Source organism: Ambystoma mexicanum, chromosome 4q, assembly GCF_040938575.1.
Source record: "Ambystoma mexicanum isolate Mex_15411 chromosome 4q, UKY_AmexF1_1, whole genome shotgun sequence".
Taxonomy (NCBI): domain Eukaryota; kingdom Metazoa; phylum Chordata; class Amphibia; order Caudata; family Ambystomatidae; genus Ambystoma; species Ambystoma mexicanum.
In genome coordinates, this window is record NC_090928.1 from 963,901,028 (window position 1) to 963,928,946 (window position 27,919).

Consider the following 27,919-nt stretch of genomic DNA (forward strand, 5'->3'; position numbering starts at 1 on the left):
AGTGTCCCCGTATTCCACCTGTGGCCAGAAAGGAAAACCACGTCCCGCAACTACTACTGGAGGTACGAGCGATGTTAAAAAAGAGAGCCATCGAACTCATCCCAAAGAGGCTCCGGGGCTCCGGAGTATACTCGCAGTACTTCCTGGTAAGGAAAAAGGCCGGCGGTTGGCGACCAATCCTGGACCTTCGTCGTCTAAACAAGTACATCAGCTTCCAGAAGTTCCGGATCGTCGCTGGACTTGGAGGACGCCTACTTTCACATCCCCATCTTGAAAAAACATCGAAGGTTTCTGTGATTCGTAGTCCAAGGACGGCACTACCAGTTCAAGGCCCTTCCCTTCGGATTGAAGTCGGCGGCCAGGGTGTTCACCAAGTGCCTAGCACGAGTGGCGGCGCGGCTGCACCTACAGGGGATCCACGTCTACCCATACCTGGACGACTGGCTCATCCGGGCAGAGTCAAGGGAACTCGCAGTCGAACATACAACGAAGGCGGTCCCACTGCTCACGGATCTAGGATTTTCGATCAACTTCACAAAATCCCACCTGGTATCGTCGCAAGTCGCCCTGTTCCTGGGAGCCAAGCTCGACACAGTGGCGCGACTAGCATCTCCATCGGAGGAGAGGACGAAGGCCATCCTAGGCAAGGTGCAACGGCTGTCGACCATGGACGTGGCCAAGGTGAGGTATGTCAAGTCCCTGCTCAGCATGATGTCCTCCTGCATTTACCTCGTGCGGCTTTGCAGACTACGGATGCGACCACTGCAGGAGTTCCTCGACGCCCGTTGGATGCAAGCGACGGGCAACTTCGAAGACAGGATCTCACTCAACGAGACCTTTCGACAAGCGATCCGGTGGTGGGGCACCCGCGCGCATCTGACGGCGGGTATGTACTTCCAGACCCTGGCCCATCAGGAGACTGTGACGACGGACGCCTCCCTGGAGGAATGGGGGGCTCACTCCGGAGATCTCCACACAAGAGGCCTTTGGCTGCCGGAGGAGAGGTCACATCAACATCCTGGAGCTCCGAGCCGTGTTCTGGGCCCTCAGGTCATTCCTTCCGTCCCTCAACGGCAAGGTGGTGAGGATCTTCACCAAGAACACCACAACAATGTTTTACATCAGGAAGCAGGGAGGCACTGGATCCCCAGCCCTATCCAAGGAGGCCCAGGATCTGTGGCATTGGGCCGTCGCCCAAGGGATGTTTCTGGTACCCTTCCATCTGACAGGAATAAAAAAACACCATCGCCGGCGCACTCAGCAGGGAGCTGCGCTCGTGCCACGAGTGGGAACTGCGGCAGGATCAAGTGGACCTCCTCTTCCGACGATGGGGCAATCCCCAGATCGACCTGTTCCCCGACGGCGGCGAACACCAAGTTCCAGAGGTTCGCCAAGAGGTTTCCCCAGCCGGGGAGCATGAACGATGCCTTCTCGTTCCCCTAGGACGGCTTGTTCCTGTATGCGTTACCTCCGTTGCCGTTGCTGCTGCAACTCATCAACCAACTCAAATGGTCCCGGTGCAGGATGATCCTCGTTGCACCGGCGTCGCCGAGGCAGATCTGGTTCCCGGACCTTCTGGACATGTCAGCGTCCCCCCCAGTCAAACTGCCGACGGACGCAGACCTCCTCATCAGAGAAGGAGGCGCCATCCTCCAGCACCGATCCGGCGTCTCTGAACTTGCAGGCCTGGCTCCTGCAGTGCTAGAGTTTGGAGGGTACGATAACCCGGCGGACTGCAAGGAGGTGCTTGCAAAGGCCAGGGCGCCCTCGACTCTCAAGTGTTATGGACACAAATGGAAGAGGTTCTCTGTCGGGTGCCGTGTACAGAAGAATAAGCCTCTGCGGATTACGGCCCCTCAGGTGCTGCCGTACCTACTGTCGCTGGCCAAGGCGGGCCTGGCGCACGTCTCCATCAAGATCCATATACCAGCAATTTCCTGCTACTCCAGGACCCTCGGGCGGTCATCTCTCTGGTCCCATCGCCTGGTGAAGGAGTTTATGAAGGGACTGTTCCGGTCATATCGCCGGTGAAGGCTCTGGCCCTGGCGTGGGAGTTCAACGTGGTGCTGTCCAGGCTCTTGGGGCCGCCATTCGAGCCCCTGCATTCGGCACCGTTGAAATTCCTGTTGTGGAAGACAGCGTTTCCCGTGGCCATCACCTCCGCACAACGAGTGGGAGAGATCCAGGCCCTCTCCTGTAAACCTCCATACTTGACTTTTCACGATACAGGGTGGTGCTGAGGATGCACCCCTCCTTCATGCCCAAGGTGCCGTCGGACTTCCATCTCAACGAGCCCTTGGTGTTACATATTTTCTTCCCGTCACCTTCGTCGCCGGCTAAGAGGACTTTGCACTCGCTGGATGTGGCTAGAACGCTGAAGTTCTACGTGGACCGCATGAAGAGTTTTCGGATGACATCACAGCTGTTTGTGAACTTTGGACCTGAGAACCAAGGGAAGGCCCTCTCGAAGGCTTCCATTTCCAGATGGCTCTCCGGCTGCAACCTGCACTGTCACCGGTTGGCAAACCGACCATTGCCCAGCCGTCCGAGAGCCCATTCAACCAGAGCGATCGCTGCTACCACGGCGTTCCTGTCTGGTGTGCCCCTGCTCAACCTCTGCAGGGCTGCTACGTGGAGGTCGACACACACCTTCACGAGATTGTGCTGCGGCGACCGGAATTCCAGGGAGGAGTCCAGAGTCGGCCAGGCAGTTCTGCGCAACCTGTTCGCTTAAGGTGAGCCTGGTGAGGAGGTAAGAGATGCTTAATGTTGAGTTGTTGTATTGCTTAATGTTGAGCCTTACCACCTCCCGTGGTTTTGCATGTGTGTACTGCTATGTATTCTTCTATTCATGAGCATGTGAATCCATGCCGGACCCCATGCTGGAGAAGGAACAAGTTACTTACCTGTAACTTGTTCTCCAGCATGGGTCTGGCATGGATTCACATGGAAACCCTCCCTCCTACCCCTCTGCGGCTCTTCACTTGGTCCTACTGCCACTTTACGTGCTACCAAATCTGAAGATGGCTGCCTGAGGAGGGGCATAGGTAGAAGGCAGTCATTGGCTGGGGGCAGTATGACCCAGAGACCAGTGATTGGTTACTAGTAGAAAGACAGTTCAGAAACGAAACTGAAACTGATTTTTTCTTAACCGAGGATTCCCAGCCTGACGACGGGGAATATTCATGAGCATGTGAATCCATGCCAGACCCATGCTGGAGAACAACAGTTACAGGTAAGTAACTTGTTCCATATGCCCATTGCCACATCTGGACAGAACTGTGAATTTTGGCCTGCGTCACGTCTGGACAGGATTGTGGGTGTTGGCTCACATCATACCTGGACGGGGGTGTAGATGTTAACCAGTGCCATATTTAGAGAGAACTGTTAATATTGCCCATTGCCACATCTGTACAGAACTGTGAATGTTGGCCTGCGTCACGTCTGGACAGGATTGTGGGTGTTGGCTCGCGTCACACCTAGACAGGATTGTAAATGTTAACCAGTGCCATATTTAGAGAGAACTGTGATTATTGGCCATTGCCGCATCTGGACAAAACTGTAAATGTTGGCCTGCGTCACGTCTGGACAGGATTGTGGGTGTTGGCTCGCGTCATACCTGGATGGGATTGTAGATGTTAACGAGTGCCATATTTAGAGAGCACTGTGAATATTAGCCATTGCCATATCTAGACACGATTGACTTTCCCAATGCTCAAATCTCTGCATACCTAACTCACACGAAAATCCACACAACCATCTTCTCGCTCAGCAAACCGCACGGACTTCACTGAAACAACAAACAAACGCATAAAAGCTGCACCAACAGCACACAAGGTCTCGCATCGATCCGATATTCACACCAAAGCTCATTCCACATTGAAAACCGAACTGAAGCTGCCAACAGCACACCCCTTTATCACTTCCCTTTTCACCCGAATAACCCACTCCGCCTTCTTGTTTGCAGATCCGCTTGAGCGCATGGGGACCAATTTCGATTGGTGACGGTGCACGGTACAAATACCTTTAATATTTAACATTTAGTATACGCCCTTTTATTTTGACAAGACGCCACTAGGTCTGCCTTATTATTATTTGATGGTTGTAGGTTGCTCCCATCTTAGATTTCAGTTTATATTAGGCGTTTTTCCAACCTGATTATAGAGTTTAATAAACACCCTTGAACTGTGATCGCTTGTGTCTGCCTTTACTGTTGCCACCATGAGTTCCTTACAGGAGACATTTCTATAAGAACTGGAATCCGTTCTCCTCCCTTTCTCGGAAGGTCAGGCTATAATTGGAGGGGATTTCAACAGGGTCCCAGATCCCATGATGTACAAAACTCACAAACCCTCTTCAATGGACTTCAAGATTGCCTTGGGATTGCTCCATTTCTTTAGAACCATGGGAGTGGTCGACTCCTGGTGGGTGCTTCACCCCAATGATAAGGACTTTTCTTTCTTCTCCCATGTTCACTGCACGTCCTCACGTATTGACCTCCTCCTTACTACCACCCTCCTTCTCCCTTAGGTGGATGAGGTCAAGATCGAGCCCAGGATCCTATCAGACCATGCCCCTTTCCGGTTGACAGCACGCGTCTGTGACCTGGCACCCCCTCCAAAACCACAGTGGCGCCTATATGGCCCAATCCTGAACAATATGTCACTAAGGCACGCTATAGCAAAGACCATTCGCAACTATTTCAAGGAGAACCCTGCCAGCCTCACTTCAGAAGCAATTACCTGGGACGATGAAGGCAGTCGATAGGGGTGAACTCATGGCCCATACCGCAGCCTACCGGAAATGCAGGAGAGAAAAACGGGCACAACTGGAAAGAGATATAATTTAGGCAGAAGACGAACATAAAAATAAGTGGTCCCCTAAAAATCACTGGTCCCTGCAGCTACCCTATATTCACAGGAAACAGCTCAATCTTTACTGAACACGAAACTACAATACTACGCTAAAGGGAATAAGGCTAATGGATTTTTAGTCAGGAAATTGCCAAGGTCAGGCAACGCAACTTCATAGTGGGCCTACGGGATTCTATGGAGGAATTACAATTTGGGGAAGACTCTAAGCTTCAACTAGCTGCTGCTCACCTGACCGACACTGAGAGACCCCCCGGCCCCCCAACATGAAACTAGGTAAAACAGACACAACACATACAAGTGGCCTCCCTACTGCGTCATCCAAGTGCCAAAACGGAAGCCTTAGAAGCCCCAATCACTCTGCAAGAAGTGGACACTGTCATCAAATCTTTGAAAACTAGGGCCCCTAGCCCAGACAGTTTCACGACCAAATTCTATCAAATCTTCCGGGCTCAGTTGTTATCTCCACTAACGGCTCTGTTGAACTCCTTCCAGCAAACCGGTTCCACTACCGCCTCTATGCAAAAGTCTTCAACAATCTTACTGCTAAAACCCGGAAAATACCCTAAAGATTGTGCCTCTTACAGGTCAATTCATTGCTTAATATTGATGCTAATATCTACCCGAAAATTCTAGCCAACCGATTGTTCCAAGTTCTCCCCCAACTCATCGACCCAGATCAAACGGGATTTATCCAGGGCAGATCGACCGGGGACAATATCCGCCGGGTCATAAATCTAGTAGAGGTGGCGGCTGAAGACCATCATAAGCTGGCGCTGCTGGACTTGGATGCCACAAAGGCGTTCGACAAAATCGACTGGGCCTTCCTAACAGCCACCCTAGAAGCTTTTCAATTTGGACCCACATTTCGTAAAATGATCGTAGTCAACTATAGTGCCCCGAAAAACTCCTTATGGGTTAACTAGGGACGCACAGCCCCATCCCACTCACCTGTGGAGCTAGACAAGGATGCCCCTTGTCCCTATTGAAATTTGCCCTAATAATGGAGCCCTTGGCCCAATAGATTTGGAATACCCCTCCATAGAGGGCCTGATGATTGGCCAATCGCAGCATAAAATATCCCTTTATGCAGATGACATCCTACTTTCCTTAACTAACACACACGTCTCTCTACAACATTCTCTCTCAGAGCTAAATTCCTTTGGCCAAGTGGCAGGTTTTGAAATCAACTACAATAAACCGGCAGCATTAGGGGTGGGTTTAACCTCGAAGGACTTTCTCTCCCTCCAATTGATTTGCCCAATTAAATGGAGGAAGGGCTCTCTAGAATACCTAGGGGTGCAAATTGCAGCCTTTCTGGAAAAGCTCTATGCAGTCAACTTCCCACCTCTTTTCAAAGCACTGGAATCTGACCTTGTGCAATGGTCAACTCAAGAAATCTCATTGATGAGACGCAATACGGGCTGCAAAATTAACCTCCTACCCCGGTTCCTATACTTTTGCTCAGCCCTCCCAGTGGAGGTCCCGCTAAGCCCCCTTCTTCTTTTACAACAGAAAGTCTCTATGTCTTTGTGGGGGGGGGGGGGGGCAGGAAAGGCAGAATTCCCAAAGGGTGGTGATGGGCAAACCTCATCTGGGCGGCCTAGAGTCTCCATTGTTACGTCACTACTACGCCGCGGCACAAGTGGCAAAGCTGTCTATCTGACAGGTTCCCACCAGCAAACCAAAATGTGTTCAAATGGAGTAGTCCAGGACTTCACTGCCACTCCAATCCCTCCCACATGTTCCTCATTCAACATGGAAACCATGGCCTGCTCTGCTCTCTTCAACGAAAACATGCGTAAAGATCTGGGACACTGTGTTAAGGTATAACGGTATCCCAGGAGGTATAATTATTTATTTGTTGATTTTTTTATAACCCGCCTAATACCGTACAAGCCCACCCACATCAGTTTTTCATAACTCTTCCTTTTCTCCCGGGCCTGCAACCTGGTCATTTTGGGCGTTGGATTCAAGAGGGATTGCACACTGTAGCAGACCTGTTTCATGATGGCCAGCCTTGTACTTTTGACTTTTGTAAAGAAAAGTTCCATCTGACTGAAGCAGACAGATTCACACATGCCCAACTGCACCACTGGATCAAGCATCCCACAGTCAAATGGTGTGCCACCTGCCGCCTGGGGCCAGTGGAATTTACCCTGCAGGAACGGTCCCAAGGGTGCACCATATATAGGGTATAAAAACTGCTGCAAGATGACTTGCTTGCCCTTCAGCCCAAATACAATGGGAGGAGGATCTCGGTTGCACGTTGAACGATCGGGAATGGCTGGACATTGTGACGATGGGCAAACTTTTTCCACCTGTGTAACAAACAAAGAATGTACCCTTAAGCTAACGCTCCAGTGGTATCTGCCCCCTACCCGCCTTCACAAGATGCAGCGGGCTCTGGACCCATCATGCTGGCGAAAATGTGGAGTGTGTAGCTCATACTTCCACATGTGATGGGACTGCCCCCTAATTTCTTACTTTCTGGGGGAATATTCTTGACTATATAGAAGAGCTCACCCACATCAGATTTCCTCGTCGGCCCGAGGTGCTCCTGCTAGGGGCACCAGTCGCTGGGATTAATCCCAGATCCTTGCGTGCCCCCAAGCTGCTTACTCAACACGTCATGGCCGCTAAGAACACATTCGCCCGGTCCTGGAAAGCTCCAGAGGGCCCCATATTTGCCCTTTGGTGGATTAAACTATGGGACATCTTAGCGGTAGAGATAATCACAGTAACCAAAGAGGGCAGACTACATCAGTTCTTGGATGTCTGGTCCCCGCTTCTATACTATGACGCTGAGTTCCCAGCATTAACAAGCAAACCAAGACTGCCAAGATTATTCTTGCAAGCATAATGGCCCCTATAACAGGTCGCCAGAGTGGGACAAGGGAGGGATGGGAGGTAGTGGGAGGGGCAGACTATGGGGGGGGATCAGCAATCTGCGACTCTTTTTTAATGGTTACTTTTGATGTATGTACCGGTACTCCATGTTGCAACTGTCTTAAATAAAGTTGTTTAAAAAGAAAAAAGGTTTCTATTAGTGCATATATAGAAAGTATTCTCGGAATCGAGGGGTGATAACTGAGGGTGTCTGGTTTAGGTTTTGAGCTTTGAATTTATATATTTGTATAGTGCGCCAAACCCTCAGGTATCTGGGCGCATTATTCCAGTTACATTTCTGCAAGATATAGATACAGGTATAGATACTAAAACTCACAGTACCACACACAATGATAAATACATATTATCTCAACCCAAAATACAAAAAAACAATATCGCACAGTACCCACCTCTCAAATGTGCATTGCTGAACGTACGTTCCCTACCCACACATGCCTTGGAGATAAATTACCTACTATCCACCCATAGTCTTGACCTACTAAGCAGCACTGAAACATGGCTCAGTGATACTTCTTGCCCAGCTATCTCACTACCTCTACCATCAGGCTGTGCAATACTAAGACAAGATAGACCTGATAGAATTGGAGGTGGATTCGCCGTTATATACAAAGTCTCACTCTCCATCAGACTACTGGACCCTTGTACATGGGGTGGAAATGCCGACATCCTCTCAGCCAAGCTTGTACTCTCTCCTAACTATGCAATCAATATCCACATCCTGTATAGGCCTCTGGGACCCATAGCTGACTTCCAAGACCACCTCTCCCACCGACTTAGTAACAATATCAAGAAATCCTCTAAAATCCTTCTATTAGGAGATCTAATCCTAGGATACAATGACCCTAAAGATGAATCTGCCACAACCCTAGCTAAAGAACTAGTAGACCTAGGATTCTCTCAAGGAGTACACGTTCCCACTCATGCTAAAGGCTGTACCCTTGACTGGGTCATGGATCACAATTGTGCATCCACCATCACATCAAACACTGCCTATCCATGGACAGACCACACCTGCATTGAATTCCTCATCCATACCACCCCTATCCCAAAGTTCTCACCCACGCGCCACCAGCCATAACAAGAAGCTCAAATAAACTTAGCGCGGACATCCTCCGACCCTACCTTAACAACCCTTGCTTAGCACCGCCTTTCTCTCAGGATCCTATTGTACTATCAGCCATCTTTGACAATACTCTTACCAATGCCATAAACACAATAGCCCCACTTGAAAGCAAGAAAGAAAGAAAATCCTTCCACCGTAACTCCTGGTTTTCGGACGAACTCCAAACGCTCTGCGCACAAAAACGCCATTCACAAAAAATTTGGCAAGCGGACCCAAGTGACCTAAATAAGAACCTCTTCAAACAGATAGCTCTACAATATAAAAAAGCCATCATACAGCAAAAGTAAACTCTCTTAATGAGAGAATATCCAATGCGAACTTGCAAGCTAAAGAGATATTCACAATCTTTACCAAATAAATCGCACCACCAACAAGCGCAGATGAGATAATTAAAGACAAGGCCTGGTGCGCTAGCATCCAATCCGCAATGCTCAATAAAATAGTGCTCCTCCAAAAAAAATTCACAACCACTGCAAAGCCCTTCCTAACCAAAAGACTAACCCCCTAACACAAGCAAAGAGCAGTAAACCGCTCAGTTCACCTTTCGAGATACTACGGAATCTGAGGTCCTTGAACTTATCAAACACCTCAAACCATCACTCTGAAAAGGAGACATATGCCCCCCCTAAAATTATCAAGGAATGTGCTAACGATTTTGCCCCTTTGATCACTGCCTTCATGAATGCTTCATTCAAATCCTGCTCTGTACCCAATAGTCTCAAAGAAGCTTGGGTACGCCCCCTCCTAAAAAAGGCCACACTTGACCCAGATCAGCCTAACAACCACAGACCTATAACTACTGCGCCGTTCCTTCTGAAAATCTTGGACAATGAAGCCCATAACCAGATCCAATCATACATAGAAGCCAACTCCATATTGGGTAAAACGCAATCTGGTTTCCGTATGGGGCATGAAACAGAATCCGCATTAATAGACCTAAAAAAATCAAATCACTCTGATCATGGACAAAGGTAAACCTGCCCTGCTCCTCCTTCTCGATCTATCAGCAGCTTTTGATCTGGTAGATCACAAAACACTAACCACCCATCTCACTAAGGCAGCGCAGTTCTCTAAACAAGCAGCTTCTTGGATTACCTCCTTCCTTGAAGGCAGGGCCATGAAGGTCTTCTCCAACATAGCAAACGCCGACCCCACAACCATCAACTGAGGTGTTCCCCAAGGATCATGTACAGCCCCCACCCTATATAAACTCTTCACCAAACCCCTTTTTCACCTAATTGACTCTTTGGGTGTAGCATATACCAATTATGCTGACGACACCTAAGTACTCCTACCAAAATCCAGCTCCTATCACCAAGATGCCATGGCCTTAAACGATATTTATGCTACCATTCAAGCCTGGGTGGCTGTCGGTGGCCTCTGTCTTAACGGGGACAAGACTGAAATCCTTATCCTCGGACAGAAAAACACCTTAACAAAGCTAAATCCCCAATACGCCAACTTTAACATTGACAACTCCACCATCACTGTATCCTCATCGGTCAAGACTTTAGGTGCCCACATAGATGCTACCTTATATATGAACAAACAAGTCAGCGCCATAGCCTCTGCGTCAGCCTACAGCACCAAACTTATCAACGCCATTAAACCCTACTTATCCACATCAAACTGCCTTGCAATAGCTAGAGTAACAATAGGCACCAAACTCGATTATTGCAATGCGCTCCAGGCTGGCAACTCCACCAAGAATATTCCCAGACTACAAACCACACACAACAATGCCCTAAGAGCTGCGATGAGCATCCCAGAAGAGGCCACATATCGCAAGCCAGACAAGCTGCACACTGGCTACCGGTAAAAGACTGTATTACTCTCAAAATTGTCACCATCACACACAGATGCATCAACAACACAGCTCCCACATATCTAGCTGAAGCAATATCTAAAGCTTCCTCAAGGCGCCCTATCATAACTCAGTACTCCAACCTTTTACACACACCACGCATCAGGAAAGTTAAAGCTGGAGGTCTAGGCTTCTCATACATTGCACCCAAACTCACTCCCTGCCCCCCCTTAGAGCTGAGGCATCCATCTCTGCTTTCCACAAAAACCACAAGACCACTCTCCTGAACTAACTCTGCTACCACCTCTAATTGTCCAAATATATATTTGAAATATAAACGTAATATAATTAGAAAGTAATCAATGTACATATAGTATATCCTCTCTCCACACTCACTCTACAAATGTAATTTTTTGTATACAAACTGCTCAAGATATGTAACAAATGTTCCACTGTATATTCTCTGTAACTAAGCATGTGTCTGTAACAAGTGCCACGATGTCTTTGGGCTGCTGTGCGCTATATAAATACAAATAAAAGAAACAAACAGGTTACAAGGTACTTATATTTGAAGAGTGAGAATCTCTTCTACTAACCTTCATTGTGACTATGGTTAAATAACTATTTTTGGGTGTAAAGAAAAGCTGTTGTAAATATTTAATGCTTATTAGTATGGAATTCAATTGAAATGCTTTTGTGTTTCTTGTGCTGACATTGGTAGTTCCTACAGGTTTTATTTTTTGTTTCTTCTCTAATTTCCTTGTTTAGTGTTGAAGTTCCTGTTAGCTTGCATTTATCAAAAGGTGTGTTTGGGAGAGGTTTTGTTTATAAATCAAAGTTGAAAGGTATCGCTGTGTATCTTGTCTTAATTCTGAGCGGGAGATTTGGTTTTTTGTAGAAACTGCTCAATACATTTTAAGATGAAAATGGCCAGAAGAGAACAGGATTATATTTGATGTAGTGATGTAAATACAAATATGAAGGCCTTTGCAGAAAATCCATGTGTAGTTGGTGTGCCGAACAAGAGACTTATTCATAATAAGTTTACATTTTCTTAAATGCCTATTAGTCTTTTGCACAGACTGGATTTAACTTCGTTTTAGTCATATTACATTTTTCCCTTCGCTTCATACCATACATGTTGATGTATTTATTTATTGTTCACTTGTTAGGCGCTTATACAGGAAGCAAATACTGTTTCAAAGCGCCCACAGGGCAACAGGGAGAGGAGAGGACAGGGCATGATAGACAATGTAATTACAACAATGTTAAATAATTACATATAAAATGTAAGAGACAATGGGGAGGGGAAGACGAACCTACTATGTCTTGTGAGTGTTCAGAAAGTGCATGTGCATAGGGGAGATGAGTATGGGATAGGTTCTGTGGTGCTCATGGAAAGCATCAGGTGAAGTGCTATGACGAAAGGTAAGTGCAACCTCCAGTGGTGTACGGGGAGCCGAGGCAAGTGCAGAGGATAGACAGCAGCTGGGGTGATAAGATGTTGGAGGTCAGGGCCCCGAAGGTACACAAGGGCCCTGCACACCAGCCAAGCTACTGTGCGATTAGCAGGGGAGAGAGGCTGGGAAAGAAGAAGTCAAGATGAAGGTTGTGAGGCTTTTCCAGAATTTAAAGAGGTGCTGCTCAAGACGAAGAAGGAGGGAGAGGCTGTTCCAAAGAAGGGAGCCCGCTGAGGAAAATGATTGACCACCTGCTCTCTGTTTAGCAAACCACTTCACAGGCAAGGCGTTAGTGCCAGAGGAACGTAGGTGTCTAGAGGGGGAGTATTTGGTCAGAAAGAGTTCCAGATAGAGTGGTCCCCGGCCCAAGACAGCCATGTGGATAATGCAGAGGGATTTGAATTTAATCCGTACTGCAATCGGGAGCCAGTGAAGACTTGGTAGGGCAGGAGAGAGGCGGTCCCTCGGCTTGAGGCCAAGGATAAGTCTTGCTGCCCTATTCTGGATTAGCTGGAGGGGTCGCAGAGTACACAAAGGTAGATTAAGGAGGAGGCTATTGCAATAGTCAAGCCTAGAGAGAACCAAAACCTGGATAAAATTGAGTCTCTGGGGGAAGGTGAGGAAAGGTAAAATTCCTTTCAGAAGGAAAAGCGGAAAGTGGGACTTCTTGGCAATGGTCTGAGTATGAGGGAGGAAGGAGAGAGAAGAGTCAAAGGAAGAAGGCCAGAATGGGTGCTAGGTCCAAATAGGGAGGATCTCTGTTTTGCTGGCATTGAGGCAAAGATCATTATAAGTACACCAGGCCTGGATGGCTGAGAGGCAGTCAGGGATGAAGGAGGGTGCAAGGGCGTCTGTAGGAAGTTTGAAGAAGAGTTGTGTGTCCTCAGCATAGCACTGGAAGTTGGGGGAGAAGGAGGAAATGAGGCATGCCAGCAGAGTAAGGTAGATGTTAAAGAGCCAAGGCGAAAGAATGGAGCCCTGGGTGATGCCACATGTGGAGGAGGAAGTAGGGGACCAGAAGGTGCCCAGTATGACTTTGGGAGAGCAGTCAGTTATGAAGGAGGTAAGCAAATCCAGTGCTGCTCTGAGATACCTGGTGTCCTCTGAGGTACCGGGTGTCATGGAGCTTTTGTATGAGGATGGAGTGGTTCATTGTGTCAAATGCAGAAGCGAGATCAAGGAGGATGATGACAGCAGGGGTGATGGAATCAAAGGATGCAAGCAGTTCTTCATGGGTGTTCAGAAGAGCAGTTTCCGTACCTCTGGCTGCTCGGAATCCAGACTGATGCTCTTGAAGACCGGCAACAAGTTCAGTGTGGGAGTTAAGTTGGGTGAGGGACAACTTCTAAAGCAGTTTCCCCAGGAAAGGGGTGATGGAGATGGGGCGATAGTTGGCTGGACAGGAAGGGTCTGCTGATGGTTTTTTAAGGAGGGGGTCCACAAGGGAGTGCTTGAGGGAGGCTGGTATGCTGATTTTATTGGACGTCTCGGCAGCATTCGATTTGCTTGACCACCAGATGCTCTGATAGGCCCTAGATAGATTCGGCAATTGCTCCCAAGAAGCCATTGAATGGGTTTCCTCCTTTCTAGAGGATAGGAGCTCCAAGATTCAATGGGGCGATTACTCCTCTGCCCCTCGACCTGTTGACTGTTGCGTGCCAAAAGGGGCTAGTTTTTCACCCCTCTTATTCACGCTCTACTTGCGCTGTCTCTGTACCCTACTTACCAATCTTGGAGTCTTTTTCACAAACTTCGCAGATTACACTTAGTCATTGAACTAAGTGACTGCCACACCACTGATAACAACAAGCTTGCCGATATATACAAATCATTGAGGCCAGGATGAAGAATAACTGGATGTGCCTCAGTGGAAGTAAGACTGAGCTCATGGTCTTTGGATCTCCTCAGGCTAGGGTAAATTAGACCTCACCTATGCGACTTTCAAAATCAAAGACTCAGATGTCAAGGTGAAGACACTTGGCGTTTATCTACAAGCATCCTTGGGAGCCGACGCACATGTTACACACCTTAAACAATCATGCCAATACCATCAGAGACTACTCAGACGAATTAGGCCTCTGCTGAGTAAACAATAGAGTGCCATCATTGACAGAGTCACGATCTTGTCCAGATTGGACTATGGGAATTCATTAATGATGGGGGCTAGCAGTAAATGCATCAAACAATGTCAGGTCATTCAGAATAATGCGGTCAGGGCAATCACTGGAAAATCAAGAAGGGAACACATCACTGGAGAGAGAAAGTCCCTCCATTGGTTGGCCCTGGGAGACCGCATTATCTTCAAATCACTGTCCTTTGTCCACCACTGCCTATTTGGATCCGCCCCTTAATACCAAAAAAAACAAATCACCCCTTACGAACCAAGCCGTACTCTAAGGTCAAAAACCCAAGGGCTAGTGAATGTGATGCCATCAAAAAAAGCAAATGGACTTGGTCAGGCTTTTCTCATTTTAGTGGCAGCTACATGGAATGAACTTCCTGTCCGACTAAGATTAGAGTCAAATTACTTACACTTTAGAAAAAAACTGAAAACACTGTTATTCAAATAATCGAAACATGATTCTGACCCTAGCATCTTGATAGGTTGTACCTTGCCCTTGCTGTCCTGTCTACGCTCTGTCGTCCTGGTCTTTTTGTAACGCGCCCTGATGCCCGTGGGCTGCAGCGCTATATAAATAAAAAATAATAAAATGGAAAACAACCAAAGGAGCAACCAAAAGCAAAGGAGTGGTTACAAAGATCAGTGAGAGCAGGGGTGAGAGAGGACATTTTGGTGGTTCTGGATGAGCAAGGGGCAACCTATTTGGAAGAGACCTTCAACGGAGTTGACAATTTAGGTGACTTCTTCCGGAGGGACAGAGGCGAAGGAGGAAAGGGTGGAAGGAGGAGTACAAGGCAAGCGGGGGAAGGATGGGTTGGAAGAGCGTGTGACAAGGCTGTTCAGTATGTCCTGGGTTTTGGAGGTTAAGTTTGTGGCGAGTGCATTGCAAAGGGACTGGGAAGTAGTAGGGGCAGAGGAAACTGCGGACAGGTTGGCAAGTTCCCTGCAGATTTTGAAAAGTTCAGCTGTGGTGTTGGACGCGCCAGATGCTCGTGTCTGAATGTGGGCCTTTTTTCCCTTTTTTGCACGGATAGAGAGTCTGTAATGTCTTTGGAGCAGGCGGCAGGCCATTTTGTCCAAGGGTGAACCTGAAGTTTGTCACTTCCGTTCTGCACCCCCTGCACTTTTTTTAGTCTGCAAGTTTGGAGTCGTACCAGGCGTTACGCTTGGAGGCAGGCTTCAGGCAGATCCTCATGGCTGGGGCAAGGATGTCAAGAGTGTTGGTAATGGAAAGATAAAGGTTGCTGAAAGAAGATTCAAAGGTAGAGTCTGAGTTGGGTGGGCAAGGGGGAATGAAGGTGGCAGTGAAGGCAGCAGCTGACACTCATTTAATCGGACGGATGTTCGTGAATGAGGTTAGCAGAGCATTTGGAAGAGTTGTCATAGGGACCCAGGTGGGAGGAGACAAGAGTGGTCAGACCAAGAGAGAGGGGGTGACCAGAGGAGATGAGAGAGGGAGGTCGGAGTGGATGATGGCATCCAGGGTGTGTCCAGCAGAGTGGGTTGGACCAGAAGTTAAAGTATAGAGGAATAGGGAGTTGTAGAGGTCAATGAAGAGGGTGGATGCTGTGCACAGGGAGTCCAAATGAATGTTGAAGTCACCCAGGAGTAGCAGGTTGGAGGTGGTAGAGAGTAAGGCGGAACAGAAATCAGCCCACACAGAGTGAAACAGAGAGGAAGCGCCTGGAGGCTGATAAATGGTAGCAATGGTCAGGATGGAGGAGGGAGAGATGACCAATTTGCATAATAGGCTCTCAAAGGACGATTAGCGCTGAGTGGGCAGGATGGAAGAAGGAATCCACTTGTTGAAGATTAAGGCAACCCCACCGCCTGCCCAGTGAAGTCGAGGCTTGGAGGTGATCTTAAAGCCGTTGGGTAAGAGTGAGTCAAAGGAAGTGACTGAGCTGATATTGAACCAAGTCTCAGTGAATACGAGTATGCCAAGGTCAGGGTCTTCCAGGAGAAGGCAGATGTCAGCAGATTATTAGTTGGCTGAGCATGAGTTGAGGGTCGCCAGGTGGAGATGATTGCTGCCTTTGAAAATATTTTGAGGTGGAGTACAGGGGTGTGGTACTTCAGTCAGAGGTGGCGAAGCAGGGAGAAGTAGGGGGGAGAGTCAGGAGAAGGAAGGAAGTTGATGAGAGACAGCAAGATCTGATCAAAGAGAAGGAGGTTGACCTGAGGGCCTTGAACCAGGATTGTGCCCGTGAAGTAGACTTTAATGCAGCAGCAGGTGAGAAGAAGCCCGCCAAGAGGACTTCCCACTTGGTGCCGCCATTAATGGTAGTGGAAGAGTAAGGGGAGAGAGTAGAGATGAGATGAGAAGTCCATAGATCTGCAGATGGGACAGAGAAAAGGATGTCAGTGAAGATTTCTCTGGAGGATGCACTGACATAGGTCTCTGCAATTGGGAGGCCAGGGTTTGCAGCAAGAATTTCTTTTTTATGCTTTTTCCTTCCATATTTTGTGAGAGAGGGTGGATAGGTGATAGTGTAGCAGTTGGAGTAGACTGGAGAGATGGAGAGTGCCATCACAGAGGGAGAGGAAGGAAGCAAGAGGTAGAGAGCTAAAGAAGTTGGGGGATAGAGGGATGATGCAGTGCACAGTTCTGACCTTAACTCACAGGCGGCCAAGTGAATGTTAAGAGTAACATTCACAAAGTAATGCAGGATGTGAGCACATCTAAATTCGATTTTTAAACTAATAGTCACAGAACACTGCAGGATGTATGCACACCTAAATTCGATTTGCAAAAACAATGCAGGATGTGAGCTTGGAGGGGAGCCCACCTAAGTTTGATTATTTAAGACACAAGTATTGCAGCACAGCAGAACAGACGTGGAGGCAGTGGATATATGCATACTTTATATATGATTGTATCATTTTCCTTCCGCGCACAACTAAAGAAATTAACATGAAATGCAATGAAGACAATATTGAAGTATTGATGTATTTTGTGTCCTAATAGACTTTTGCTATGAATAATCTTGAATTTCATTGTTTTACACTGCGCATGTATTGTTTATAGGGGCTAAATGATAAACGTAACAGAAAACCGAATATCTTGTAGTGTGTAAAAATACTTAACTTTACAAATGATTGAGGCATACATAAGGTATACAGGTTGTGCGTAGCAATTCAAAGGTGATGAGACGTTCAATGCAATTCGAGAAATTGTGATAAAAACCTAGTATGTTTGGCTAAGCTTAATGATCAGCACTAACCAAAACTAAATGAAGAGAATAGTATAATGAAGCATTTTGTTCTCGCCCAATAAAAATTATACTCGCAGGTAAATGTTTACACGCACAATAGTGATTATTCCTTCTTAGGTGTATTATTTACTTTGCCTTCCAGGTGTCCGCAAATATGGTAAAGATTTTCAAGCTATTGCAGATGTAATTGGCAACAAGACTGTTGGCCAAGTGAAGAACTTCTTTGTAAACTACAGGCGCCGGTTTAACTTAGAGGAGGTATTGCAGGAATGGGAAGCAGAACAAGGAACCCAATCTTCTAATGGTGATACCTGTGCTTTAGGGGATGACACACAAAGTGCTTCTAATGTGCCATCAGGAAAAAGCACTGATGAAGAGGATGAGGTGTGTTTCAGTACTAGAACTGAGCTGACAAAGAGTTGCAGATTAACATTTAATTCTGTGTACTGCAGTGTGGCTTTAAAATGTGAAAAACGCAATTCAAAAGATGATCACACCTTTGTGGTCTGAATTGCTGTAGATAGTCCTAAAACTATAGACTAGAATAATAACCTAAATACATAATAATGATATTGTTTAAATTGTTTATCATATAAATTAGAATGTCTTGCAAGTGTGTGTGTGTGTGTGTGTGTGTGTGTGTGTGTGTGTGTGTGTGTGTGTGTGTGTGTGTGTGTGTGTGTGTGTGTGTGTGTGTGTGTGTGTGTGTGTGTGATTGTGTATACGCATTTAAGTACACACTGTGTGTTTTATATTCTAGAGTTGTATTATTTATCTTTCAGTTTCCTTAGTTGAACTTGCATTTTACTAAACAGTTATTGTGTTTGTATCTTTGTGTAGGCACAATCCACTCAGTCCACAACATCTGTAGATGACCCCTCGCCACCAACTCCAGCATCCACTCCAGCATCAACAGCCTCTGCGACAAACTTAAACCAGCCTCCTCCATTACTCCGACCGACATTTCCTGCTGCTCCAGCCCTCCACCGCCAGCCTCCACCACTTCAGCAACAAGCTAGATTCATCCAACCAAGGCCAACTTTAAACCAGCCTCCCCCACCACTAATCCGCCCTGCTAGTTCGATGCCACCTCGTCTAAATCCGAAACCGGTAATGACCACAGCTAGTGGTCAACAACCACCATCACTTATTGGAATTCAGACAGAACCACAGACTTCTCTACACTAAAGACGTACAATTGCTCGGACAAATAACTCTAAAACAATAACTCTTCAAACAATTGTACTGTAGAAGTGTCTCAGTATAAAATACACAAAAAGATGACTCCAAAACAGCACAAACAATTCTCCCATGCCTAAGATTGTGAAATCGGGGAAACCAGTGGATTATTTACCGTAAGCTATTATAGCTCTTACAATTAATTGGTCATAAAGGCAGAGACTAGTGTGGGGTCAGTGGACATTTACCATTTGAAACAAATATTTTCTGTACCCCATACTACAATACCATCAAATAAAGCCTTTAAACTCTGTTAAGCAAACGCATTCTCCAAAATGTTTTATGCCACAGGATTTTCAACACCATTAAGTGTTTTTTTATGCAAAGGTTTTGCCAGACTTTGATGCAGAATTATCATACAGATAAATGCATGTTTGTCATACCTTTTGATTTGTCTTTATAGGAAACACATGCTATTGAAAAAAGAAAACTACAGGTTTTATTTCAAATGTTTTGAAGTATTAGTTCTCTCGAGTGGCAGAGCTCTTAGTAAAAAAAAATGTTAATTCAAATTGAGTGAAAAGGGTATGTTATATATGTATGTCATGAGTCTGTTAATTTGAAATAGGGAATAGAAAGAATAGTTGACATCTGACAAACTCTGTTCCAGCCTACATAATTTTTAATGATTTTTATAGATATATTTAATTGGAGTTCCCTGGTGAATCTTTGGGTTGGGCTGTTCATTTTCACTTTCATCTGCTTGATGACATGACAAGATGTACATATTTTTTACTACAACATTAGCGTCTCAGGACAAATACCTGGCATTGAGTCCAAAAAGTACATTAATTTATTTTGTGCATTTATGCTCTACCTATGTTAAATAAATAAGTTAATATTATTGTAATGCTATTTTGTAATAGAACTGTAATCTAGGTGCTGCTATGATGCAGTCATTTAATAAAATTGTTCAGAGAATGGTAAACAATCAAGGGCATCTGCTATCAACACTCCAAAAACAATGTTTCAAATGGATACATTACTCCCACAGATTGCTCCTCCTTTTATTCCCCATCTTCTGAAATGTTATTTACCACAAATTGGTTCAGAAATGTTGCTACCTTCCACTTTATAGCATCACCCTGCTCTGTACTTACTTTGTCACTGCTGTGTTGGCGGCGTCTCTTGTTCCGGAAGTGACGTCCTTTGTACATATATGTGCCCATGTAAGCCTTTCGACCTTCATTAGTTTGGGAAGTACCTCAATACTGAGTATTCTGGATCCTCACAATCTATGCATCCTTGCAGGAAGGCATGGCCAAGGTTTTTCTGATTTACAGCAAGAAGACTCCAGAGAAGATAATTCCTTCCATACCAAATCCTTAACTAGTAAGCAACTCCACTTGTCCAGGAACCTGAGGTGAATACTGAGGGAGAATCTGCCTGAACACTTGTGAAGGTTAGTTATAGACATTCCTTCCCCACTTAAGCGTCGTCTTCTGTGTAGTTCGAAGCAGAAATACCTTACTTGTTCAGTCAAGTATCTGCCAACAGTGAAGTCCGCTGCTCCCTAACAGGGCGCGCATACAATGATCTCACTCCTTACGGCACCCCAAAAGTCTTGGTCTCATGTACGGTACCAGCCTGCATAGTTATCTTGTTGGATCTGACCCCTCTACTGGCGCCTGCCATTTATATCCAGTCCGGGGGCGACGTGCCCTGCATTGGAATACATTGTACAGAAACACTTTATTAATTTACCTTGAGTCAGCTTTAGCTGAGGAAGACTAGTGAGATATCAGTTGTGATCCAGAGCCTTGAGGAGGGTCATCCTTTTGACCTGGCTCTGCAGTATTTGCAGTGAGGGTCAGAAATGCAAGCTCTCTGGTTCCCTCCCCAGACTCAGACATTGGTGCTGCATCAGTGTAAGAATATTGGACTGTTTATTTTTGCTTTCTAGAGTTTGTGGCAAGGACTGTGGTATCCAAGGCTAGACCTTAAGTTCAATGTTCTCACAGATGATGGGGTTCCTGAAACTGCAAAGGTCACTGTGTTGGCTGTCTCAAAGCCTTACAAAAGCACTGATTACCTCCAACTGACCTGGGGTTTCCTGTCCTTGCATCTCATCACTAAGAACCTGGTGTTACAGACATCGACTGCCTATGCCTGGCCTACGGCTTTCCAGACCATACCGTTAGACAGGTCTAAAGAAATGGGATATCTGGGGCCTCTAAGGTTTTTGCCTCTCAATAGTCGACACTGTATTACCTCAATGCCACCTGCTTGTTGACCCGTTCTACCCATATCTTAATGGTTGTGACTAGTGGGACAGCAAAGGTATCTCCAACTCGATATGTAGGATCCCTTGCATCAAATGGTTTGTGACAGGAAGCAGGCGGCTAAGTAGTTTGACAAGATGGGGCTGGACACCACAGATTGCATGATGAGGCTCATGGGGTCAGAGTACATGTTTCATCAGCATTCCTGGATATCTACCTAAGATTTTTCCCAGGGTGTGCAGGCCAAGAACTTGGACATAACATTTGATGCAACCAATCTGTTCAACAACAAATAGTTTGTAGAAGGTCAAGGCCTGTAGGGCCATAATGAAGCCCCTTTGCCTGGAAGCCTCTTCTAGCAGGGGCTGCTATAAAGAGAGGCCTCCTCTGGCAGGAGGCAGACTTTTGCAGGCATCAGAGGCTATCTTCCTCTTCCACCAGGGGTAGATTGGCCAACCGAGTCCAAGTCTTTCCTCGCCGGGCTAACAAGCACCAGGACTACAAAACCTCTTTACCTGGCTAGTTCCATCTGATTGCATTCCTCTGAGGAGGGGTGATTATTGTTTTTTAGCAAGGGGGGGACCTTAAGTAAGCTGGATCCTCCAGATTTTCTCACACCCCTGCATATGCTGTCCCCAAACCCTCCCCATTTGGCCATGCTGACTCTGTAACATCTCTTCATAGATGCGATTGCTCAGCCTGGTGGGAATCTTCAGAAGTCGAGAAATAAATACTAGTAGTGCCGTTTCTTAATCATCTCCAAATAAGACGGGGCTCAGTGTTATTCTGGACCTGAGCCGCTTCAACAAGCTCTTCTGGAACGACAAATCGAAAATGTTGCACTGACCTAGATCCTCTGGGCACTCGAGCTGCAAGATAGGCTTATTTTTTTCAGATCAACAGGCCCCATTTTTCCATTTTCCATTTTTTTGGGGGGAGCATTTACTATTAGTTTGCAGTGCTGCCCTTTGTCCTTACTTTGAGCCACCGGGTGTCTTTACGCAGGTGATGGTGCTGGGCCAAATTTGGAGAGTGAGGCTCCATTTCTGTCCCTGCTTAGACAACATGCTCTTCACTGCGAGATTAGAGGTGCACTGGAAGAACTCACAACATGTTTGTTTCTCCATTCCCTCTAGCTTTCCCTCAACCTGATGATATCCTTCCTTAACCCTTTGAGATGCTTCCAATTGAAAGAGGCACCCTTGTACATACCCAGAGAAGTTGAGGAACATTTGAATCACAAAAGCACAGTTCTTCTCTAATTCAGAGGTCTGGCTGGAATTTTCTACAGGATTAACATCTTCACAGCGTTCAGCATGTTTCAGGCTCCAAACATCAGAGTGTGGATGCAATCTCTGCAGTGTCACTCAGGAGTCCGTGTTCTCCGTTTACAGGAGATGTATGGCCTATTCTTTTGTGAGCATTTGAAAAGCCCATCTTACTGAATTTTCAGCGAACCAGCATTGGAATCGTTTGTGCCAACAATCAGGAAAACAAATGTGCAGGTGCTGGCAGACAAAACCACCCCATTTAATTACATAAACAAAAAGGGCAGTGTAGAGTTGTGCACACTCTCCTTAGAGGCCAGGACCCTCTTCTTCTGGACTATTGACAGTGCATTGTCAGTGACAGCAGCCCATCTGGCGGATATTAAGAATGTTCAAGGGGATAAACTCTGCCGAATAACAAGGGTGTTGAATGGGGAGATTATGAAAGAGATATTTTCCAAATGGGGGTATCCTCAGCACCTGTTTGCTTAAAGTACGAACAAGAAGCACAAAAGCTTTTGTTTCATACTTTTTTTTTTGCTAGCCTCTTGTTACCTGGGAGGGAGTAGATTTTTGTGTTTCCATTCTCCCTGTTCCCACGGTTTCCTCTGGTGTTGATAACATTAAAGCAGTGTAGTGCCACCACAATCTTCATTGCTTCAGACCAGGCACAGAGAAACTTGTACCTAGCACTGTTGAACATGTGTTGTGCGTAGAGGGGAGATCTCCGGTCACCAACGACATGTCCAAACAACTGAACATTCATAATTGGCTATTGAAAGGCTAAGATACATAATAGGGCCCTTTCTAAGGGCATTCATTCTTGAGGTGATGTGTCACAAAGGCAAGTGGGAATCAATGAAACACCCATGGGAGATACATAACGGGGGTTATAGTTGTAATCAACTAAAGAAAAAGGTTCTCGTCTAAAGCACATACATAGTAGGATGTCTTCCCCTCAGTGTGAAAACAGACAAACAAATGTTCAGATGGTTTTGCCCTAAGCACAGACTGTTAATGTTTTATGTCTGGATTTAATACCCTTAATATCTGGTTCTTCTTCTTCTGGTCAGGTAATCTACAGGTGATGGGTGCCTCTCATAATGTGAGAATTTGTAAGTGCCCTTAATGCTACTTCTCACCGATCTTGTAGACATCCTCTTCTTTACTGATTCCAGCTGGAGCATGATTCTGTGGCCTCTCTCAGCTCCTTCCCAGATCGGGTTAGTTGCCAAGCGCAATCTTCATGATTTTCATCCCACTTTTAGTAGAGTGGCTGTGCTGTTGGAGGGAGGGACTACTAACACACAGTCTGTGGGTCTACTAGCCATTCCCAAATCTTCTCCCTTTGCTGGCACAGAGCCTTACTTCTTGGGTTTCTTCTTCTCCTCTCTTAATTATAACACTTTCACTCTTCTAGTACCTCCTCAGTGCTCTGCTGCATGCCCGTACATCTTCCAGACCACAGTGGACCAACAGAGGTAAGGCGTATCTACAGGAACTGCCTGCTGTCTCTGCCTGGCATACCTCTCTGCTGTTCTCCTTCTCTTATGCTGCACTATTTTCCCTTTCTTTGGCCTCTGGTTTCATTTTCTCCCCATCTGCTGGGGTTACGTTTCACCATTCCCTGAGGTAACTATCTCCCCAACCTCTTGGGCATCTCTCCCTCTGACCTCTGGGGTCCTTCTCTCGAAAAGCTCTGGAGGTCTGGCGCTACGTAACCTCTTGTTTCTAGGTCTCTCCAACCCTTGGGTTATCACTTTCCCCAAACTATGGGGCCCCTCCGTCCTTAACCTACCTCTGATGTTCTTCCCCTTCTCCTTCTCCTTCCTGCTCCAAAGCCCTTCTTTGTTCTCTCCTGCAAACATGTCCACCTCTCCCCCAGTCTACTCCCACCACCTCGAAATCACTCTGTCATCTCCAGCACGCTGCTGCATCTTGTCTACTCTCGCTCAAACCTTCCACACAGCCCTGCTTCCCCATGCCCTCATTATTCTCTTCCAACTCTGTGGTATGGGTGGAGGCTATGTGCTTTACTGCCTCTGCAGGTCTGACGACTGAACACATCTTTTTAGAGAGGCCATGAGCACCCTGATGTCCTTGTAACAAGTCCCTGCCATACTCAGAGTTGTGTTGGGGGTGATAGGGGGTTCCTCCTCCATCAGCCCCTCGGCTCTGCATCACGTAGCTGAGAGCTTAGTCACAGATGTTCTGTTTCTTTCACCAATCCACCAAATTCAGCTATACTTGTTGGCACAACATTCTCTAATTGCTGCTACCATAGGGACATTTACCTATTGCTCTGTCCCATTGTCACAATGTTAGAGATCCTGTTCGCTTTGGCCACATTGACTTTCTCTTTCACTCTGTGTATTTAGGTCCTTCCCTGGAATGGATTCTGAGATTCCATTGGTTATGGTTTTCACAAATAGGCAGAAATGAATACAGGTCAGAAACCAAGGCATCCACTTTAAAGGGGCCCTGTACAAGATTTCCCTGTTTGGTTCTCATATCAACAAACACTTGGGACTTTGCAGTGAAAGGAGGTGGAATGAAATCCCTACTTGAACATTCCTTGTCCCCAGATGGGGGGAGGGGGTGTGAACCCCAGTGGGATCTCATTTGTCCTGTCCCCTAGGATTCCATGGATTCGTCGTCACAATACCCAATGTTTTTACCTTGAGAAGGAGCAGTAAGACCTAAAGGTATAATAATAAAGACAGAGGCTGGTTAGTAACCATCCAGTATGCACCACGAGAATTAACTGAAACCAACTCATTTTTATTACTTTTTAAACTGTGCTTCTTTCTTTGCATTCATTTCTTAATGGAAGAAAAAACCTAAGCAAAACGTTGATTATCAGAAAGAGGACCTCTTGTAAGTTTAAAAGATAATCCGGCATCCTGTGTATAACAGTGGTGGCCCACATTTTAAAAAATGTATTTAGTATACAGCCAATATGATTTTTGGTACACAAAAACAGAGCCATTCGAAAATAGCACATTAAAAAATAAATTTGAAAAAAAATATTCACATAAAAAGTAATAATTGATCTATACAAATTTCATCCAGATAATGCTTAATAATCCCCAGTATTTAGTGAGATGGTAGCTCAAGCCAGTATCATTACCCATGAGAAAGTGTTACCATATTGCTTCATTGGAGCTACTTGTCACCTCAGTTTTGCCATAGGCTAGCACTTACATTTTACGGATGGAATCGAGACTTTCACACACCAACAGTAGATGCTTAATAGTTCTACAAGATAGGATCCAGAGAATCTACATGTTCTTAGTGCTCTGTATACTTTCTTCCTTGCTCCCGTGACTTCAAGAGATTCTACTATATTGAATTGTATTTTCATATAGTCACATAATACCGTATTATTCGGGATACTGGACATAATGACCAATTTTCTGGCCAAATCTGCCAATAAATGATCGTTATTGTATTAGAAATTCATCTCTTAATCAGCATTTTAAACATAATATGCCTTAGAGTAGTACTATCAATTGCAAGATCCAGACACCAGCCATTAGCTTCTCTTAGTAAACAATCAATAGTGGATTTTCTAAGGCAATTATTCCAAGTGAGTCTATTTGCAATTTTCGAAATTAAGGTATCACTAGCCGAATTAACACGCTTCCAATAAAGATTGATGCAGCGTGGGGTAAGAATGGAGCTACTACTTACTACACATTACAAATTCAGAATACAAGTATTCAACCAGTAACCTCTGAGGAAGTCCAGTTAAGATTTTAAGACATTTACTTTCCGATTTACGGAAGAAACTCTTAGGGTGCTTTATGCCCAGACTTCAGCACCATATGTTATTGTAGGGACTATTTTAGCTGTATAAATCTTAATAATTGCATTGATGCAGAATCCCCAGTCTTTTAATGCAAGAGATCTAATAGCTCCTAACTGTTGGTTCACTAACAGCTGTGTTTTTTTCGCATGTTGAGCAGACCAGTTTAATCTATGGTCTATTACTACGCCTGGATAGTCAAATTGTGTGACTATATCCACAGGTTTTTTGTCCAATTGGCAGAAGAAAGTATTGGCTAGGGGCCTGTTGCCGGAATTAAAGGCCATTATCTTTGTTTTACGAGTATTCATTTTTAGTCCATTTTTATTGGCAACAGTGTTGAGAAAATATGATTACGTTGTTTCTGTGGCCCCTTAGGCATACAGTCCATAAATCCAAGCTCATCTGTATAGCCCAACCATTGCACAGAGGCATTCCCTAGTCTTGGAGGATAGACATTATCAGAGGTCAAGGCCGTGGATAAGTCGGCAAAATAAAGTCCAACATAGGTTTGTATTGGATCAGTCACCATACCGAGTATGAGAGTCTTAATCAAGCCATTGTATGGGTGTGAAGGGCAATGATCATTTTTAAGAACCTCACAGGTATATTCCACCCTTGTAACGTCTACCATAAGAGCTCTCTTTACAGTTGAAAGATGATCAAAAGTCAACAAATGCAACATTCATAGATTGTTGACGGATCTGCCAGGCCGATCCGACTACAGTTACAAGTGCCAGAATATTATCCACTGTGCTGGCCCTTCTATGAAAACCTCTTTGATTTTAAGATATAATGTGATTTTTCTCCAGCCCAACAATTTACTTCCAAGGGCAAGATGCAAGCAAATATCTTCGCTGGTGCGTCAATCATTGCCAGGATTCTACAATTCTTGGGGTCAATATGTTGCCCTCTTTCATGTACTGGCACAATAATTCTGTCTCTCCATCTCTTATGAAGGGAACTGATAACTTAGAATAGTGTGTGTAGCAAATTAGCCCACATCTTAGGTTCAATCTTTAAAAGAGCATTACATAGACCATCTGATCCCACAGCACTTGAGAGCTTAATTTTTAATATTACCTTTGATCTCTTGAACCTGATGTGCATAATGCCATCTAGTATTAGACCCATTGCTATCTGTCTCTACTAAGGGCCTTTGTCCACCCATTCTATTAATATAATTTTTCCAGCCATCTTTGGAGTCATCCACCTGTAATGCACAACGTGGTAGCATGGTTTAATGCCATTGACTATGTTCCAAACGGTGTGTGTATTCTTGGATCCATCACACATAACTAATTCTTGCCAAAGTTCAATATTTTGTTTCCAAAAATGTGTTATAACCCATTTTCGGTAAGACACTTGCCTATCTCTAATCACAAATGCTTGTTCTGCCATTTTACCATGACCAGCTAGGCAGAGATCTTTTCTGGCAACCTTTTGGCAGCACATGCCTCTTAATCAAATGGGTCGCACTGGTCAATCATATTAACAATTGCTTTATGACTCCTGTTGCAAGTAATGCCAAGAACAATTTAACTTTTGTAATGGCACATTCATAATCAGCTAGGTAGGCATGTGCTCGATCTAAGTCCGGAAGAGCGCTATGGAACAGTTTTGCCTGTTCCTCTGAGGACAATAGAGGGTTGCTCTGAGAGACTGCAGACGCCTTGATCCCCAGGTCTAGATCCCTATATAACTTGTTAAAGGACGTTAAAAGCTCATTCCCCAGGTTAGTAGCAATGGTATTTGCCTTGTGCAAATTAGGAGCGCTCCTACTAATTATATTGTCACCCCTAATGGCAGCATTCCATATTTGGCCATGGCCAAGATAGCACTTAATTGTATTGTACTTGTCATTTATATAGCACATT

General features: G+C 45.6%; 1 protein-coding gene across 2 annotated transcripts in view; it reads left to right on the top strand.

Annotated features, from left to right (window-relative positions):
• Positions 1-19,675, top strand: part of RCOR3 (REST corepressor 3) — a 1,149,883-nt gene extending 1,130,208 nt beyond the window's left edge. The window contains exons 11-12 of one of the 2 annotated variants that reach the window (XM_069608515.1): positions 17,648-17,889; positions 18,346-19,675. In XM_069608515.1, the coding sequence (XP_069464616.1) occupies positions 17,648-17,889; positions 18,346-18,693 (590 nt within the window). In that variant the 3' untranslated portion in view covers positions 18,694-19,675. The remainder of the gene's footprint in view (positions 1-17,647; positions 17,890-18,345) is intronic. The other variant, XM_069608516.1, reaches the window with a different exon arrangement.
• Positions 19,676-27,919: the final 8,244 nt, after the last annotated feature.